General features: G+C 43.6%; 1 protein-coding gene across 1 annotated transcript in view; it reads left to right on the top strand.

Annotated features, from left to right (window-relative positions):
* HSF5 (heat shock transcription factor 5) overlaps positions 1 to 20,841 on the top strand; it is a 397,618-nt gene that overhangs the window by 143,159 nt on the left and 233,618 nt on the right. Inside the window, exon 2 of the mRNA XM_044054857.1 lies at positions 13,642 to 14,010. Within this exon, the coding sequence (XP_043910792.1) occupies positions 13,642 to 14,010 (369 nt within the window). The remainder of the gene's footprint in view (positions 1 to 13,641; positions 14,011 to 20,841) is intronic.

Here is a 20,841-nt window from a genome sequence, read left to right as displayed (position 1 = left end):
TTACCAGTTCTAAGAACTTAAATCTTGCCTGTGATATAAATAGGACCTGCTGGAGAGATAGGTATGTATCCCAGAGACTACTTCATCTATGGAACAGGCTTCACATCCATGTGAAGCAGAGTTCCTCCTTAACCCAATTCAAGTGCAACTTAGACATTTGGATGGGAAACTGGAAATTCATCCCTGATTTGGCACCTATGTCTCTAATGGATACAGGTAACCTGTAAATGGTTCATCTCTCAGACCTATGCTTACACTTATCAAGAGTATCAGAACTTTCAGAGATTTGGGATGCATGGCTAGGCTTAAAAAGGCCCATGTGGTCGTTAGCCTATTAAACACCTATGAGGCTATTACCCACGAGGCAGAGGCAGTCCACAAAATCAGTGCTTCCATGGGCCATTCTCTGAGAAACTTTATCAGCATCCCTGAATGCTTCCCGACTGCTACACTCTGGAGGCAGTCAGGGAATGCTTCTCCTTACACCCTTTACCCTGACAAAATGTAAATGCTGATTCTTGGGTACCAAGGATCATTCACAGAGGTTATACAGTACCCTTTTTGGAAACCTTAAAAATAAAACAGAAGATTCCCAGTACTCCAGCCTTTCAGTTTGAATCTGCACAACAGAAGTGTCAAAGTTGCTGGTCAAAAGAATCATCCAACTGGTCCCCCAAGAGCAACTAGGATCCGGAGTCTATACAAGGTTCTTTTTAGTTCCAAAAAGGACAGGGGAAGTAAGACCAATTTTAGATCTATGCAATCTGAATCAATTTGTAAAGAAAGAAGACAACACAAATCTGTCTTTATGTTAAGTACATAACTTTTGTTTTTGAGGAATGATGGGCCTCTTTGGCTCCCTTAGAGGAGTTTTCCTTTTCAGAAACTATTTCCAGAATGAATTATGTATTTTGTGGGAACAGATGGATGTTCCCTGTGAAATATGGAGATAGTATGATATGTTGCAAGTGGATCTGCCACATTCTACACCCATCCCTCCCATTTTGTCAATCTTGGGGGATGTGTTGTCTTTCAACCTTCAGTCCCCAAAAAGGTAGATAGTCCTTATACCTCAAGCTAACAAATTTCTGATCTGATGTCATCTTCATTTTCATTAACTTGTGGGTCTCGGTTCTGACTCTCGGAACCGACTGGCTGCTGTCCAAGCTTGAGATTCCAGAAATGAACTTCTCCCTTCTACCCACAATGCCCCGCTTCCCCACACTACCTCATATCTCATTTTTGGCACTTTTGTTCAGTAGGGTTCCTGGGCTCTGAACTTCTCCTTGAATTTCTTTAACTTTGTGACTGCTTTTCTTATAATTTATGTACTGTTTTCTTCTTCTGTCTTCCTACCCTATCTTCCTTACCCGTAAGTAATTTTTTTTCTGCCTTTGGGTCCTTTGGTTTCCTCTCTTTAAGCGGGTTTCTCTCTCATCATAGTTTTCTTCCCCCCTCTTTTTAGTTTAAAAAAAAAATCCTTTTCTTTGTCTGTCAACTTTTCACTCTGTCTTCCTTATGGCTGATCAGAAACCCCTTGATTTCAAGAAATGCACTTCCTGTAGGCATAAGATCACACTGTCTGATGCCAATAGGGTGTGCGTGTACTGCCTTGGGCCTGCAGACCTGGATGCCCACTGTGAAGTGTGCGAAGGGTTCCACCCTAGGGGGATAGGAGGAGCAAACTTATCCTTAAGGGTTTGCTCCCTCCTTCCTCCTTTTCGGGCATTCCTTCCACTTTGGGGGCAAAACCCCTTCCCCTCTATAAAGTCCTGGGAGGCCCAGGAGAGCAAGAAATGTTCACCCATGAGATCCTCCATGGAACCGCCCAAGAAGGCATAGAGAGTCTCGGAGCCAACCCATTCTGATCTGGGATCCTTGACCCCTATCTCCTCTCCTCTGTCCCCATCATCTTTGGCTTCAGGGCCTAGTGTAACTTCTGTGGCAGTTCTTGCTTCTGTTTTGGCTTCCAGCTTGATGCCAACCGGACTGTCTAGGAGGTCTCCCTCCAGTTCACCCAGGAGATCTCCAAGACCCCCCCCCATCTGCTTCCTCCAAGTCTTCCCGAAGCCTTACCTTCAAGGACATGGGGAAACTGATGAGGCAGTTCCTCGAGGCCCAGATCCGGATGGGGCTTGTGTCCGCTTTGTCCACATCTGGATCTGTGAGGGTTTCTCTCTTCCGACCAATAGCTCTTTCTCCGACCCATCCTTCGGTGTTGGAGCCCTTGGTTCCATTGGTCTCCAACGCTGTGGTGTCGGAACCGATTGAGATTCCTTCCTCGCCTCCATCTGTTTCCTCAACGCAGTCAGACCCAACCATGTCAGTTCCGAGTGTGTCTTGGAGCAGCAGTTTTGAGGTTGCCCCTGTTGGATTGATGTTGACTCCAAAGTTTTTGGAGCTGTCTCTCCCCCTCAGGGCATCGGCTTTCGATAGCTCCGCTCTGACTCCCCCTTTGGAGTGGGAGGCTCTGGGCCTCCAGGAGGCATCTGCTTCAGTGGCTTCAGCCCCAAGGGAACTGCTTTCGGTGGGTCAGAGCCCTTCTGCTTTCGAAGTGGTGGAGAGGGTTCTTTCCCACTCTGGAACAGCCTTGGTGCGCACCTCCTCGGAACCTCCCCCTCCTCATTCTGGTCTTCCCAATTCTGGTCTGGTGCTTGAGGCCTCAAGTCTGCCACTTGGACAACCGGGCCTGGAAAGCCTCCACAACCTCCCTTCTTTGGCTCCCCAAAAGTCTTCTGACAACTCCCTGAAGCATTCCACAGAGGAAGTCCCCCGGAAGAGGTTGTGTAAGAGGAGACACATGGATTCCCTCAAGGAGTCCCTCACCACCAGCACTGATTTCGAGGAAGGAGAAGGGTCCCCAGGGTCACCACCCGACGAAGTCTCCTTTGGAGACATTCTAGAAATCCTATGCCAGAGAGGTGGCTGGTCTGCCCAAAACCTTTCATCGGAGGAATAATTTCTGTCGGAGGCTTTCGGGTCCGGCCCATCTATTTCCTGGGTGTCTCCCCCTGCCGACCTACTAATCAAGCTAGTGTTGACTAGGGCATGGAAGGAGCCAGATACGGTAGAGATGATCCCCAAGAGGGCAGACAAGATTTTTAATACCGCTTTGGACAAGACATTTTGGACCAAGGGTATCCCAGTAGATGCTATGGTTGTTGCAGCAGACACCAAGAAGGAGCTCACATGAGAGCTCTTCTGTTCATCCTCCCAATAGAGAATCAGGAGTGTGGGACAGATTTGGGTAAAGGGTTTATGCCTCTTCCACATTTACCTTGAGGGTATTAAACTACTTATCGCATTTCACGAGGCTACAAAGGGGTCTGGTGAAGGAACTTTCTAGCTCAACCCCTAGGTCCATGCCTGCTGAGGAACAGATGAACCTTTCCTCTAGACTGGCCACCCTTCAGTCTGGCTAATGTGTCCATAAGATTGATATCCCATGGTGCAGTGGGTACTTCTAGGGCAACCGGTTCCGACATTGCCATAAGGCTCCATGCCTGGATGAGGCTGTGGGACTGTGGAGCCCTTCAGACAGTCCTTTATCAATGCCCCCTTTGATGGCTCCACTTTGAGCCTACGGTTCATGACACACTCCCCGCAGCAAAAAGAACAGAAAGACCATCTGCTGTCGGGATTCATTTTTCTGCCCTACAAAGGTCCTTTTCCAGGAACCAGTGTGGAAGAAAAAGGTGTGGTTTCATAAGTCACAGGGTCCTTTTCAAGACTCGCAGGAAGATATTTCCCCCCGGGGGGGGGGGGAGACAACCAGAATTGGAGACACCGCCCAAGTGGTTGAGTGGATCCGCAAAACCAAGGGTAATAGGAAACTTTCTTGGACCGACCCTTTAGTGCTCCTGAATGGTTGCCTGGCTGCCTTCCTCAGGAGACAGTCAGGGAGTGCTTTTCTCTGCACTTAGCTGGGAGGCCATCACAAATGATCGCTGGGTGCTAAGGATTGTGTCCAGAGGATACTACATTCCTGTTTTAGAAACCCCCACCCCAAAAAAAAAAAAAATGCCTCCCTTATGTTCCACCCAGTCAAAGGGAGGATGTGGCCTAAGGAATGGAAAAACTACTAGACAAAAGAGTCATCCAAAAGGTCCCTCCCAGTGAAGTTGGATCAAGAGTTTACTCCAAATTCTTTTTAGTGTTGAAAAAAACAGGGGACTTATGGCCGATTCTGGACTTGACCACCTTGAACAAGTTGGTGAAACACATGAAGTTCAGGATACTCACGATTCAATCCATCTTACCTCTTCTGAGGATGAACAATTGGATGTGCTGTGTAGAGCTCTGTAGACTGTGTACTACCACATAAAGATGGACAGCCACTCCAGGCAATATCTATATTTGAGGCTGGGAACCAGTCACTACCAATTCAGATCACTCCCATTTGGCCTCACCACAGCCCCCAGGGTGTTCACCAAATGTTGGCAGTGGTGACAGCACACCTCAGGCTGCAAGGTTTCCAAATTTTTCCTTATTTGGATGACTGACTTCTGACTGCTTCAACCAAGCATCTACTGATCCAGGCCAGGGACTATCTTTTACATCTGCTTCCACTCCTAGGAATCACAATCGGTATTCAGAAATCTCGGCTGCAACTAGTTCAGGTTATAGATTTTATTGGAGTACTTCTGGACAGAAGGGTAACTGAGGCTATCCCAGGCCTTTCTAATTACGGAAAGGACTGCAAATTTGAGACTTCAGGTCAAGCAGTTCCTGTCCATCCCAACCCCTCCGTCCAGCTTGATTCTCAGGGCATTGGGTTCTGTGGAGGCTGCTATAACTTTTCTACCTACTGCACACTTACACATGTGGATCCTGCAATGGTCTTTAGAGGTCCAATGGTCTCATCACCGGAATTCCATGAGTTTCCCCATGAAACTCTCTCAAGTATGCAAGGATTCTCTGCTTTAGTGGCTTCACTCCCCAGATATTTTTCAAGGACGGCCATTCATCCTCGCTCTCCCAAACACCACTGTGACCATGGACGCCTCCCAGATGGGGTGGGCAGGCATTGTCTGGGTTGGACAGTTCAAGACAAGTGGGCACCCCAGGAGACAAACGTGCATATCAATGTACTGGAGATGAGGGAGGTTATTTTAGCATTGCAAGATCTTCACAGCCTTTTACCTCCAGGGACTGTTGAGATACAAACAGACAATAAGTCTGTGGTTTAGTACATCAATAAATGGGGAAACCAGGTCCTACCCCTTATGTCGAGAAGCAATGAGGGTGTAGCAGTGGGTGATCTCTACCAATCACTTTCTGATGGCAGTGCACATCTCAGGAGAATCCAACATATTAGGGGACAGCCAAGTGTTATTGATGCCTCACGAGTGATATTTGAATCAGTCCACTGCAGATTTGATCTTTCAGAAATGGGGTCACCCTCACTGTGCTCTGTTTACGTCCCTCTCAACAACAAATGCTGCAGGTATTTTGCCTTGATCCCTCCTCAGGGACAGTCACCCAGAGACGCTGTAGTCCATGCTTGGCCTCCCAGTCTTCTCTATGCCTTCCCTACTCTGCCATTAATTCCTAAGTTTTACAGAAGGCTCTCAAGTTGAAGAGCAAGGTACTCCACATTGCTCCCTTCTGGTCCCGACAAACCTGGTTCACTTTTCTTTGGTCTCACCTGATATGCTCACCGTTGAGGTTGGAGCCAGTTCCAGACTTTCTTTTTCACCCGTTAGGGCATCCTCACCCAGACCTTCAGGGTTTGAAGCTAACCACATGGTTTCACCAATTCTGATGATGGCAAGATGTCCCAGGCTTTCTTCCCTTGTCCAAAGAATTCTCATCTCCTCCCTTCGGTTTTCTACCTGCAGGATTTATAAAAGTAAATGGAAAAGGTTTTCCATATGGGAGCAGCAGAAAAAGGTAGACCCTTTTACGGCTCCTGTTGCGGTCATTTTGGATTTTTTGGCATCCCTCTACCACGATGGCTCTAGCTACTCCACTGTTAAGGCCCATCTTGCAGCTGTTTCCAGCTTTCATTTAGGCCTAGATTCTTCCCTCATGGCAACATCTAAACTTTGTAAAGCCTTCCTTAGAGAAACCTTTTTGCTTTGCCCACCGATCAAAGACCCTACTCCTCCATGGGACCTGACTATGGTTCTGCAAGCTTTGGTTCATCCTCCCTTTGAACCAGCAGCTACATTTGGCTTAAAATTTCTGACTTGGAAAACCCTTTTTTCTAGTGACTATCACCTCCGTGAAAAGAGTGTCCGAACTTCAAACTCTTTCCTTCTAAATTCCCATACATAGTTTTTCACAAAGACAGGATAACCTTACATATGAACCCATCTTTTTTGCCTAATGCAGTCAAGGAGGAGATCATTAATCAGTCTGTCAACCTTCATATCTTTTTCCCTAATTATCACAACAAAGGAGAGTACACCCTTCACTTGCTGGATGTACATAGGCAATTATGTTTCTACTTAGATCCAAATCCTTCAGGAACTCTGAGCAGCTGTTTGTATCCTTCACTGAAGGAAAGTCCATTATGAAGATTACTATGTCTAGATGGTTGAGAGACTGTATTTCCTTTTTCTATTCGGCCAGAAACATACCCTTGCCATGTCCTATTATAGCTCATTCTACAAGGTCTGTGGTGACTCCGCTAGCCTTTTGGTCCAGGGTTTTTGATTGAAGATATTTGTGCTGCAACTACCTGGTCAAATCCGCATACATTTGTTTTGCATTATAAGTTGGATATTATATCCAGAAGCAGGAGTACCTTTGGCTCTGCCGTACTCCGGAATATCCTTCCGTTAGAGCCACCTGGGGTTTTCGGTAGCTGGGGACTCTGTCCCACAGATTAATGAAAATTAAGATGACAACATCAGATAAAGAAGTTATGTCTTGCCATACCAGTCCATCTGTGTTGTCCATCTTCATTTTTCATTAACCATCCCTCCCCCCTTCCAGTCTTTGGGAGACCTGGTGGAACTCTCAGAGGAACTTCTTCTCCCTCGGGTTGAGCTCCTGATTTCCTTTCTCATAGTCTTGGAGAAATTTTTGATCCTTATGCTATGGGCAAACTCAGTCTGAGGTAGTGTGGGGGAGTGGGGCATTATGGGTAGAAGGGAAGAGCTCAGCTCTGGAATCTCAAGCTTGGAGAGCAGCCTGTCAGTTCTGAGGGTCAGAACCGAGACCCACAGGTTAATGAAAAATGAAGATGAAAACATAGATGGAACGTTATAGTAAGATAACTTCTTTTTTCCTCATCTTAGATCTGACCCTGCTGCCATTTCGACCTCTTTGCCAGCTGGAAACAGACTCTTATTCAAGACTAACTATTTTGCTGTGAATAAAAAAGGCTAAGTATTGGGCAGATCTGGTATGAGAATTTCCTCCTCTTCCACTTTAGCATACATAATTCTTAGCTGCCAGGCACATGCGTGGAAGTTTATTCTTAGTTGTGTAGACTGATTGAGGGAATGCTGTGTCACACTTCCTTCGGAAAATGGCTCCTATCTGAATCCTAATATTTTTACTTTGTCTCGAGTATTTAAACGCGTTTTGAAGAGAATGATTGTGCAGATACTGTAGCTAAGGCCACTGCTACATTTTTGAGGAGGTATGCGTGGGTGCATAACCAAAGGTTTTTTGATGAAGTAAATTTTGAGATTATAGACTCTTGAGTATGGTGGTTTTGTTTGGCCCTTCTGCTACTCAGGTCCTCAAACAGTTTGAAGAAAGAGAGAAATTAATTCAGGGAGTTTCTAAGATTTTCAAGTCCCCATTACTAATCTCTCAAATCCTCTAATTTCTTTAAAAGACAAAATAAACAATCCCTACCTCCTCCTGGAAAACAGGGAACAAAAAAGATATGGCAGGATGGGAACTACAAAAACAGGTGCCATTTCAGAAAAAGGGTCAGTCTAATCCTTCATAATAATTATGGCAGCAATCTTTATCCCCACTCCTCCCCTCCCCTCCTGCATATATATATCTCTAAATCTGTCCCAGAAACTGTCTCTTAATATTCCCAAGATTGTATCAGACTCTTGGATAATAAAAGTGGTTTGGGGGATTACAGTTGGCATTAGATTCACATGCTTCATTTCAGGAGAATTCCTCCCCACCTTCTGAACAAGAGTTTTTTTTTTATTCATGTTCAACACTTGCTGACACTAGGAGTCATAGAACCAGTGCCTTTAGGTCAACGGGAGAAAGGCTTCTACTTCAGGATGTTTCTGGTTCCAAAGAAAGAGCTTTCATGGAGCCCAGTTCTAGATTTTTCCTTTTTCTAGCTGTTTTTAAGAATACCAGAATTCAAAATACTGACCTTTCAGAGTCTGTTACTTCTCATCCATCTTTTGAGTTTTGTGATAATGTTAAATTTAAAGCATGCTTATTGTCATATCCTCTTAGCCACATGAGGCATCAGGAAATTTCATAGATTATCTGTGTCTGTGTCACCTTATCAGTTGTCTGCATTCCCCTTTGAGTTATCTACATTTCCAAGAGTGTTTTCAATGTTTATAGCTCTAGTGATATCTCATTGCAGACTGCAAAGCATTCACATATTCCCTTATTTCGGCAACTTACTTGCCTTTGCAGAGTCTTTTCCCAGATGTCAGGAGTCCTTTTCTTTGTTTTCTTCTCTCCTTACCAATCTGGGATTCCAGATAAATGTTCAAAAATATTCATTGACTCCATAACTTAGGCTTGTATCTCTGGTCTGTCTTCTACACACTTCTTATCAAGACATTCCTTACCCAGGAAAAGGTGGATTTCTACGTGGAAAAGTCCTTTTTCCAATCAACCTCAGACTTCGGCAAGAAAATATCTCGGGATTTTAAGGTTAATGGCTTCTATGATTCTAATGATTCCTGTCAGATTACAGATGAAAAAAAAATCAATGGGTTTTAAAAACATATGGCCACAAAATTCTCATCCGCTGGAATTTCAGATTAAATTTTATTTTTTTTGTCAAAAACAAACTGCACTAATGGAGACAGCAAATGGCTCAAAATTTAAGCCTTCCTTTCTGTCCTCCCATCCTAATTTAGTATGTAACTACAGACACCTAATATTTTGCTTGGGGAACAGTTTCTATGGGGTAAAGGTGCAAGGCCTGTGGAACTCTTCGGACAAACCAAAGCACTTAAATGTCAGAGATATTAGCAATGATCCATGCTGTAAAATCTCTTCATCATCTGTGGTCTCCTGGACTTTACAGATGATTACAGACAACACCACAGTGATGTGGTACATAACAAATGGGACCGCAGATCTTACCCCCCTTTGCAGCCTGGCACTGATAGCTTAGGAGGTTGTTCTTCAGCATGGTTTAACCCTCCAGGCATCTTGCATTCTGTCAGAGAAAAATGTAGTGGCAGAATTAATCCAGTTGTGGGGAACACCTCTTTTCAAAACAGACAACTAAACAAATTCTGCACCAGGACTCCTTGCTATGGTAGGGGATTATCTTTTACACATTCCACCCTTTCCACTGATTTCCAGAATCATTCTAAAGATTCAGAAGTACTCTCCAAAAAATATTGTGGTGACTTCCTTTTGTCCCATGCAACGTTGGTTCTCACAGACTGGACTTGCTCACACAAGACAAAGGGAGTGTGGTATACCCTGTTCCTCAAACAACTTCAACTAACTGCCAGGTTGATTAAATTTTGATATTGTTTAGGCACCTCATGTATGAGGACACACAGCAGGTGCTAAAAGAGGCAAAAAAGACAGATACTATGAAATCATATATTGGCAAGCCAAAATGATTTTCTACTTGGTGTCTAATAACAAGAAGCTTATCAGGGATTTTGTACTACAGGTTCTGAAATATTTGTGTAAGTCACTTTCCTCTGGCCTTTCTTATTCCAGGATCAAGGTTCATCTAGTGACCATTTCAGCATGTCTGCCCAAGGATCCTCCTCTTTTATGTCTGTTTTTGGTAAAACTGTTAATGAAGCGAGTTTTGCATCTTATACTACCTATAAAACAGGTGGCTCCTTCTTGGGTTCATTGTGCTGGGAAAGTTAACAATGTCTCCCTTTGACTGGATCATTAGGCTAATCTAAAGTTCATCAGATGGAAGACTGTACTTCTTATTGCTCTGTCATCTACAAGAAGAGTATCTGTGTTGCAAGTTCTCATGGTGGGTGCACCTTATCTGGTCTTCCATAGAGATAGGGTCACACTGAGTACAAATTCCTCATTTATGCCCAGAGTTATTATAGAGATTACTTTGAATCAAGCCATCAGTTTCACAGTGTTCTATCCAGATCCTCAGAACCAGGAAGAAAGGATTCTGTATACTCTGGACATACATAGGCAGCTCAGGTACTATCTTGGCAGAACAAAGTCCTTTAGAAATGGAGGTCAACAATTTATTTCTTATGATGTGACAAAGAAAGAGCAACATATGTCAAAACAAATTATTTTGAGTTTGTTTCCCCAGATATTGCTTTTTGTTATTCCCATCATGGCAAATATATTCCAGGAAGTATCTTGGCACATTTTATTACAGCCTTGGCTTCTAAGATGTCATACCAGAAAGGGGTGGACTCTAAAAGATTTCTAAGAGGTAGCAACTTGGTCCCATGTATGTACTTTTAAAAGGATTACAAACTGGATTCCTTTTCCAGGTCCAGGATGACTTTGCTAAGACCATACTGCTGGGGCTTCTGCACCTTTATCCTTCCTCCTCCTGGGTCAGATGGGCTTTGGTAGCTCAATCCATATAACCAAAGGCTACTGTAGCAGTAAGAATGATGAAGATAGTACAGTTTTGTAAGCTGCATTTGCCTTAACATTAGATATTCAGTTTCCTCACTACTGCAGTAGCCAGATCCACCCTGCATTCCCCTATTTCTGTATATAATTAGTTGCTGGGTTATAAAGTTATTTGTTACTGTTTACATCTTTTAGAGGTTCAGGATGAGTAAGCTCTTTCTCTCTGTATGGGCAAGAAAATCGTAAAATTATCTACACTCTGACTGCTGATTTCCTCCTAAGGGGCTAGCTAATCAGCAGTGTTGGTGTAGGTGGGAGCCAGAGCTTTGTGAAGCTGGCCAGATGTTGTGTTCTGGACAGGATTCAATGCATATAGCCAAAGGTTACTCCAGCAGTGTGTGACTTACACGACTGTACTTTCTGCTGTGTCATCAAGCAGAGAGAAGCTTGGTCCTACCCTGTTTACCAAGGAGCCATGATGATTTGATGGTGGGCCCGTCAAGTTTTACTGCTTATTAACTTCCAGTCTCATTTTTTTGGGAGGCTAGTTCCTTGGCAAACAGACTTAGATTCTGCCTTTTGATAGATGAGGAATGGTCTTTTGAGTTGGTCATTTATCAGGAGAACTTTTCATCAGTGGGGCAGGCCAGTGTTCCAATTCTTCACCTCTTCAAGCAACAGGAATTGCCCCCATTACATTATGCTAATGCCTTCATCAGAGGGATCAGACAATGGTAATGTCATTGACAGATGGATGTCTAACCTCCTTTATTCTTTTCTCCCATTTCCTCTGTTGATGATATTCATTTAAAAGGGTATACTCCTCAAAACCAAAATGATTCTCATAACTCCATTATGGCCTAGACAAACATGACTTTCCTTGTTGAAATCACATGTGCTGCAGAAGCTTATTAACCTATACCTTTTCTCATCCATCAAGTAAACCCAGCCCATATCCTCATTCATTGTGTGATGGGGTGACTTCTCCAGTTCCATTAATAGCAAGCAATCCTATTTTTTCACACAGAATGATTACTATTGTTTCTTCTTCTCTGAGGACTTTCCCTCAGGAAATGTACTGTATTAAACAATTTGCTTTTCCATCTGGAGATCTAGCAATAGTTTAAACTTTTTATTTTTTTTTCAGTCTGTATCCCTTCATTTCTTTCTTACTTGTCTAAGATTTATGACACACAGGGCTCGATTACCCTTTCATTACAGTTCACTTGGCTGTCACATGTTATTTCTATTGAGGAATAAAGTCTTCTTCTTTGGCTTCTCATGAATACTTAAAAACATTTTTTGGGGTACATTTCCTCCTGCTTAACCTTTGAAACATTTATTTCATGTTAATAAAGCTCACCTTTCCTTCTTTTGAACCAGCTGCCTCTACCCTTGAAGTACTCATCTTGGAAAATCCTGTTTTTAATGGACATTACTTTTGCTAGAACAATTTTAGAATTGGATGCTCATTCTGTCAAACGTCCATACTTAGTATTCTACATGTATAGGGTGGCACTTAGAACTAACCCTGTTTTTTATACCAAAAGTGGTTACGAAGACCAGCCTAAATGAGTCTGTTGATCTTTCTATTTTCCCAGTATGCTAACTAAGGGCAATATATTTTCCCTTATATTGATGTCCTCAGACAGCATATATTTTGTTTGGACAGGATTAAAGTCTTTTGCAGAAATGATCAGCTGTTTATTGCCTTTCCCAAGTCCAAATTTAGTATGAAGGTTTTAAGTTCACCCTTTCTAGTACGATAACAGGTTTAACTGAGTTTTGCTATGTCAAGTGTGGAAATCTGACTTGCAATTCCTAATATTCATTCTTTTAGAGCAATATCTGCTACTTCCGTTGCTATATTAAATGTGGAAATCTCTTACTTGCAATTCCTAATGTTCATTCTTTTAGAGCAATAGCTGCTACTTCCGCCTTTTTCTGTATCACTGTTGTTAAAGGCATTCCTGCAGATGTAGCTTGGACTTCCCTCAGTACCTTTACAAGATGCTAGCAACTGGTCCTGTGTAGTTTGTGGTACATTCCCCTTAAAGGTGACCACCCAGGAGGATTATCTAGGGATTCTGTCATACTCATTTCAGAAGATGAATGCTTTCTTATCAGATATGAAAGTTACTTACTTACCATAGTGATCTGTTAGAATACAGTCCATCTTCTGTAACATGCTCTCCCTTTATTCCCGACATCTTAAATATCTTATCTGGAGTCTGTTCTCCTCCTCTCTTGTTTTCTTCCTCTCTCAGCTAAGAGCTATAACAGGAGAAACTGGAGAGTGTTGCATGTGTAGTGCATAATGGGATGTGGGTCTGATTCTTAACAGCTGGTCAAATTTTTTTTGACAGGCAGTTCTAATGCTCCATTGGTTTTATTCTGGTAAGTATATAACTTGTATTTCTTTATAGCAACATTTCTGAAGATTCTTTTATTCAAATGATAAGTTCTATAGTAGAATAACTGAAGAATCTAGTTTATGTAGATTATGAATATGAAGGTGTGAGACCAGTACTTGAATTATAAAACATGAGACCAACATCAGCTAAATCTGAATCACAGCTACTGCTAGGAAAAAAATTTCACCTATATAGGGTTAGAAGAAATTAAGAATAGCAAAGTATTACTGCTAACTGCTGAAATATTTCTGTTTCAGAGATTTGTAGTTAGTGTGAGTGCCAGTCTCAGAAAATAGTTCACCTATATAGGGATAGAAGAAATTAAGAATAGCAAAGTATTATTGCTAACTGCTGAAATATTTCTGTTTCAAAGATTTGTAGTTAATGTGAGTGCCTGTCTCAACAATATTTTTATCCATGAATTCATTACAGTAGGGTGTTTTTCTTTTTTCCCCTCTTTCCCTCTCCATTTTAGAAGAAACACTGTACTGATCCTTTTATACTTTCACTTTTTCAGGGCCTGTCAACACTGGTCAGGTTTATCAGCCTTTCCACAGAGGCAACCTTGCTCCATACACTTACTTGTCACCATCACCTCACACCAACGTGAAAGTGGTGGGTTTGGACCGAACCCCAATACCATCCCATCCATGGCAGAACTCTGCTGGGTTGATGACAGGACAGATGGAATCTTCTTCATTTTCTAAGAAAGTCCCTTCTTTCCCTGTTGTTCAGCATTTTCCAAATGAGGTGCCCTACACACTGCAGTCCAGCAATGCCTCTGTCCGAGTTCAACAAGGGTTCCAGGGAATTACAACATCTGGAAAGAGATACAGCAACTATGTGCCTCCACCTGCAGAGTACCATCACACCTACTATCCTCCAGGTGAGAAACAATCTGGGCAGCATCTGTGTGAAGAAGTTAAATGATCATGTTCTTGGGGGGGTACAGCTATAGGATGGAGAGATCATTGAAAATGCAATGGCTAAATTATTCATGTTATATTGCATCTATAATATGTATCTACCTTAAAATTAATTTGTTAGTAAATGATTTAAAAAAAATGACTACAGTTCCACTGTTCAGAACTTCTAATGTTACTAATTCTGAGACACAAAGCTGCTTTTCATAGCTTTAAATGTTGCTACTTGGTGTTGTGAAAAATAATTGTATTACACAATGATTTGTTCACATTCACCAGTGGCATAATCAGAAGTAGAGGAGACTTCAGCTGTAACAGTTAATTACAGTGTACTTCATTGCCATTTTCTGGAAGCAGATCCAAATAATACTGAATAAAAGCTGTTTTGTATAGTGGTATAAAAACTGTTAGTATATTTTCATAACGGGCAACCTTAAATGCTCTTCCTGTAGATCACTGCAACAGTAGTTTAAGTGATATGGGTTAACCTGCTAAGGGCATAACAGCTGGCCAGATTTCAAAGCTTCAAGGCACCTTCTAAGTACCCAAACCATTAGTCAACTCAAACTGAGTTGACTAAAAGACAGGTTTAGGCTCAAAGTCCTTCAGAGCTTTCCTGACACTAAAGAGAGCGCTCCTGTGCAGGCTTTCAAGGACCATCGGTTGGTTAATGCTATTCTGTTGCTGAGAACATAAGATGTTAAGTTGTCTATCTCACCTTCGTTCTTGCTGGTTGGGATCGGAGCCGATCCTCGGTTCCGACTCGGCCATCTTCTATAGCCCGAGAGCTGTTTACTGGCTCGAGGATACCCCTTATCCCATAATGCCTAGCGCTAGCTACCCAGATCTCGTTTGCTGCTTCAGCTGGAGGTGTCGTTTTTCTGGCTCAGGCTTGTATAAAGTTTCTTTATAGAACTTTTTTACTAGAAATAGTCCTATTCCTAGGGATTTTTGTTAGTTGTTAGTCATATATTTATTGTGTTAGCTAAGTGTGTATTTGTAGATTCCTTCCCGTCCCTTTAGAACTCGTTTAATTTAGAGAGTCCCCCCCCCACACTCTCCTTATTCCCGTCAGGTTAGCCATTTAAGTTAGAGGCTTTCCTTCTATCTTCTTTATAGGCTAGCCGTTTGAGTTAGAGGCTTTCCTATTTAAAAAAAAAAACAAAAAAAACTTTAGCTTTAGTCTGTAGTGTACTGTGTTTTTCTCTTTAATTTAATTTTGTTTGGTAGCTATTGCTGTATTTTTTGTTACAGGATGTCCAAAGAATCCAAGGTGTCTGGGTTCAAGAAGTGTGACTCATGCTGTCAGAAAATGTCGCTGACAGATGAGCACACTTCTTGCGTCTATTGTTTAGGTGCTGTGCACCTGCAGGACTCTTGTTCTATCTACCATGCATTTAATCCAAGAGTTCTGCAGGAGCGTAAGAATAAGCTTATTCTCAGGGGCCTTTTAAAGCCCCAGGATTCACAGGCCAAGACTCAGCCTGTGAAATCCCTTAAATCTACCAAATCGTCGGCTCCAAGTTCTGAGCCGTCTTTGGTTCAATCTCTACCTGCTACTTCGGTTCCGGCTGGAACCAATAAGACTATCTCCCCGGTTGCATCAGAAACCTTGGAGCCTTCGCGAAGCCACAAGAGGCTGAGGTCCCCCTCTCTGGAATTGATACATTCGGCTCCTCGGTCTCCCCTGCTGCAAAGCAAGTGCAGTCACAGATCTTCTCACTCCTCTCGATCCTCTAGGTTCTCGGATCACGACGTGGAGAGAGTGGCCAGTAGGTTGCTAAAGTCGCAGGCACTTGCTAAGATGTTGTCCAGCCCTCCTCAACAGGTGTCGGCTCCGTCCACTTCTATCGATGTTCCTCCTCTGACTCCATTGAGCTCAGAGCCGGAGTTCGTTGGGGTTCGAGTAGTGAAACCATCGGCTCCGATAACTTTATCTCCTTCGGTTCCGTCGTCGGCTCCAATTCCCTCGATGGTACCATCCGTCGAGGGATCTGGGCGCCGGGGCTTCCTCGTCGGCTCCGAGGGGGTGAGTGGCATCGGACCCTTGTCCGACCCCGTTCTCCTTCTCGGAGCTTCGGCGCAGGTGAGTTCGGCTCCTACATTGGCCTCGGAGCCGTCTCCCTCGGTGCAGAGAAGGATTCTGATTTCCTCGGAACTGGAGCCTTCTCTGCATCATGGCAGGGACACCTTCAATGTCATGAGGAGTGTGCTGGCCACTGAGTCAGCTCCACTATCGGCCCCACCGGCTCCGTCCCCTGTAGTGCCTGTGCCAACCTCTGCCCCTCCTCCAGATCCCAAGCGTGGGGAACCGGCGCTCCAGGGCACCCCATTGGGTGTTTCCTCTTCTTCTGAGGCCTCCCCTGAACATTCAGAGGAGCCCCCTCGTAAGAAGAAGTTCAAGAGGAAACACATTGACTCCCCTGAGTCTGTCACTTCGGATACAGACTTAGATGATTCGGAAGGGTCCCCGAGATCCCCCTCTGAAGACGTTTCCTTTTCAGACATCCTCGAAATGCTTAAGCAGAGGGGGAACTGGAATCCCCTAGCCCCTACTGAGGATGAGTCTGTATTCCTGGATGCGTTTGGTTCCCGACCTTCCACCTCCTGGGTTTCTCCGCCTTTCGATCCACTTATGTCCGTGGTGGCTCGAAAGGCTTGGTCAGCCCCGGATACAGTGGAACCAACTCCGAGGAGACCTGGCAAGTTCATCACAGCACCCCATGATAAGCAGTTCCTTACCAAAGGTGTTCCTGTTGATGCCATGGTGGTAGCAGCAGCCACCAAAAAAGAGTTAGCGGAAACCTCTTCGTCTGTCCATCCCCCTAACAAGGAGTCTATGACCATGGACAGATACGGGAAACGAATGATGTTCTTCATTCCACATTGCTGCAGTCCTAACCATTGGGTAGTCCAATACCAAAGTATATTGATGTCAGGACGTCAGGGTACTAATTTTTGCCGCATGGTCCGATGCAGAAGCAGTTTTGCGAGTGCAGGTTGGCGTTCTGTTTCAGACCGAATCAAAGTTGTTTCTTGCCTCTGTATTTAACGGATGTCAGAAGTGAATAACTGTATTTCTTGTGGGAAGCAGATACCTCATAGGGATTACCATACTTTGTGTATACCTTGTTTAGGGCCTGAGCACGACGTTGTTGGTTGCAGCTCTTGTGCTAGATTTCTATTAAGAGAAGGTTAGACTGTGCCAGGTTAGTGTTTGGGAAGCGTTGTAATTATAAAATGCCGTCGGATGCAAAAGCGCAAGGACAAAACAGCAAAGCCTAGGGTTGATGAACCGGCAGTTTCTTTAAGAGGTTTTGCCAGGAGTTTCTTTGGAGTCTCAGGCAGAGACTTTACTGTTACAGGATGTGCCCTCTCAGGAGGTAGGCCAGGCTGAGGGGCTTCTCAGGTAACTGTTCTTCCCTCTCTTCCCAAGGTAGTTCTCCTTCTGTTTCCAAAACTTCTTTGAGAGGTAGGCCAAGTTTAGCTTCAGTGGGGGCTTCTCCTAGCACTTCAGGTTCTGTGCCTAAGAAACATATGCTTAAAATGGCAGAAGATTTAATTACTATGATTAGAGGCTCTATGCCCCCTCCTGATAAGAGGCCTAGGGTGGAACCTGAGTTTGAGAGTTTTGAACGGTGTTCAGAGGCTTCTGAGTCTTCTGCGGAAGACTTGCAGGAGTATCCTCCTTATTCTGATTCTGATGTGGATGATTCCTGAGGATTTCTCATTTCAGAGACTCTGCATTCTATGAGGGAGCACTTTAAATGGGAAGGCCAAGATTACTCTGATTTTTTACCCCAGCATAGGCCCTTAGCTATACCTCCTGTGTTGAATGTGGTGGAAGATGTTTTTGCAGAGGCTTCCCTAAACCCTGATTCTTTGCCTCCTGCCCCTGTTAAACCTGATAGGTACTATAGGGTGCCTGAAGCTCACAAGTATCTGTTTAAGAGTCCTAGGGCAGACCCGGAAACTGTTTCTCAGGGGCCTAGGTGTTAAGGCCTCTGTTGTTAAAAAACTGTTCCCACTGATAAAAGGGCTTTGGATAGGTGGGAAAGAAAGTGTATACTTCTTCCACTTTAGCCATGAGCGTTGAATTGTCAGTTTTCACATGCTAAAATATCAAATTTATCTCCTTCAACAAAAATCTAAGGATAATTTGATATGGAAGGTAGGAGAGGTAAAGAGAGAGTTGCTGGATTTAGTTCATGTGTCTGAACAAGTGGGTAAGCATTCTTTGCAATGTGGTTTTGATGCTGTGCAGGCCTCCTCGAGGGTGGCTGCCACTAGTTCTGTTCGGCATGCCTGGTTGAGGGATCAGAATTTAGCAGAGCATGTTAAGACTAGGATTTTGGATGCTCCTTTACAGTCTGATGTGTTATTTGGTTCGCCTGTGGAAGCAGTTTTAAAAATGGAGGACAAAGCTAAGTCTATGCAAACTGTTAAAGTTTTGCAGGTGCAGTTTAGTAGAAATTGGCCTACTAAGGGATGGACATATCCTGCTTATGATTCCCAGTCTAGGGTAGGTCTGCTCAAGGTTCTTTTAGGCCTAGAACAGGGGTTCACCTGCTCAGACTTCTGGTGAGGGAGGGTCAGTCCTTTCGTAAACAGACCCAATGACCTGCCTTTTCAGCTGCCAGTAGATTCTCGTCTGGCAGCTCCTTTGGGAGGAAGACTGTCTCTTTTCAAAGAAAATTGGATTTAATCACTCAAGACAGATGGGTGTTGGATATCATTCACCACGGTTACAGGTTTTATTTCCATAATTTCTTTGTTACTCCAAATTTATCTATCCTCAACACTTATCTGGACATTCCCAAGTTCAAGATGTTGACGTTACAACAGCTTTTACCTCTGCTGGGCAAAGATCATTGGATGGTAACTTTAGATCTCAAGGAAGCTTACCTCATGTGCCTATAAGACTAAGTTGCAGGAAGTATCTGAAATTCTCATTATCAGTTCTCTGCATTGCCCTTTGGCTTATCTAGTATTCACAAAGGTTCTGGCTCAGTGATAGCTTACTTCAGGCTGAAAAATTCAAATCTATCCTTACTTGGACGACTGCCTGATTCTGGCTCAAGAAAGGAAGACCTTCTACAGCATCTGGAATATGTCATAGCAGTGCTAAGATGCCTAGGGTATTCTGTGAGCGAAATAAAGTCCAGTCTAGTACCCTCTCAAGACATGTGCTTTCTGGGTGTGAGACTGAATACAGCAGCCCAGATGGCCTTTTAACCGGACAAACAAAAGAATCTTTCCAGTTACTTCCATCAACTATCTCTTCAGTCGGGCTGACTGCAAGGACAGTCCTTCAAGCCTTAGGGTTCATGGCATCTTGTATTCTGGTGCTTCCCAATGCCAAACTGCATATGAGGAAGCTGCAATGGTATCTCAAAATGTGTGGACACAGCACTGCCAGGATTTGGACACTGTCATTCAAATAATACCTTGCATTCAAAAGAATTTTTGTGGTGGGCTCAGGAATGTCACCTAAACAAGGGACTCTCTGTGACCCGGCAGGAGGCGAGTCAGATTTTTAACGACAGATGCCCTCGACATTGCTTGCTCATCTAAATGGAAAGTGGATACAAGACAAGTGGCCTGCCAGACTACAGCATCTACATATCAACATGAAGGAGATGTTAGCAGTCCAGTTTGCATTAATGGCTTTCAAGGAGTTACTTCTTCCTGGGCAGGTGTTGATTCTAACAGACAACACAACTGTCATGTGGTACATCAACAAACAAGGGGAACACATCTTATCTCTATCAGGGCAAGCAAAAAGATTTTATCAGCTTGCAACTAACTCTTCAGGCAAGGTTTCTGGAGCACAGAACTCCTTAGCAGATGTGTTAAGCAGGCAAATCATGGATCCCCACGAAACTGGATCTTCATGTATTTCAGAAATTGACAGTGTCATGGGGAACTCCAGACATATCTCTGTTCGCTTCTCCCACTAACCAGCTGCCTGCCAAAGTTTTGGGGGGGTTTCATTCATCACACAGGCTTTCTTTCAGTTGGAAAAATCTTCATGTCTATGCCTTTCCACCTCTGCCTCTTCTCCCAAAGGTGCTCCTAAAGGTCAGACAAGACAAGCCAAGGATGATTTTAATAGCTCCAGATTCGCCTCTGGTACCCACTTCTAAGGAGTCTGGGCCTCCATGGCCTTTACCTTTGATTCCACACCTGTTATCTCAGAAGGACGGTCACCTGCTCAATGTCAAGCTTCACTCTCTTCATCTAACAGCCTGGCATATTCTGTTTTGAAACACAGCAGGTCTCAACTTCCTCAACAAGTTTTAAATGTGATTATGGAAGCCAGAAGACCTAGTACAAGGGAGTGCAGCAAGAGATTTCTGAGCCTAATTTGAGTGTGGCTCTTCAATATCTTACTGAGTTATTGGACAAAGGTTTGTCCTTCTCTTCCATTAAGATTCATGCTGCAGCAATTTCAGCTCACTATGATTGTGACCCACCTTTGTTTTCGCATCCTTTGTTCAAGCAGTTTCTTAGAGGGGCGCTCCTACTCCTGCTTGGGATCTCAATTTTGTGTTGGAAAAACTTACTCTACAACCTTGAGCCTGCGGCTACTGCTGAGTTAAAATACTTGTCATGGAAGACTGCTTTTTTGTTGGCTATTACTTCTGCAAGAAGGGTTTCTGAGTTGCAGGCCCTTATGGCAGTAGAGCCTTTGATTTTCCATAAGGATAGAGTATCATTACGTACTAATCCTTCTTTATGCTTTAGATGTACATAGGCAGTTACGTTATTATTTAAGCAGGACTAAGGATTTC

Source organism: Protopterus annectens, chromosome 13.part0, assembly GCF_019279795.1.
Source record: "Protopterus annectens isolate FY-2018-M chromosome 13.part0, PAN1.0, whole genome shotgun sequence".
NCBI classification, from domain to species: Eukaryota; Metazoa; Chordata; order Ceratodontiformes; family Protopteridae; genus Protopterus; species Protopterus annectens.
Note: the sequence above shows the minus strand (reverse complement) of the source record. Positions and strands in the feature narration are given on the sequence as shown.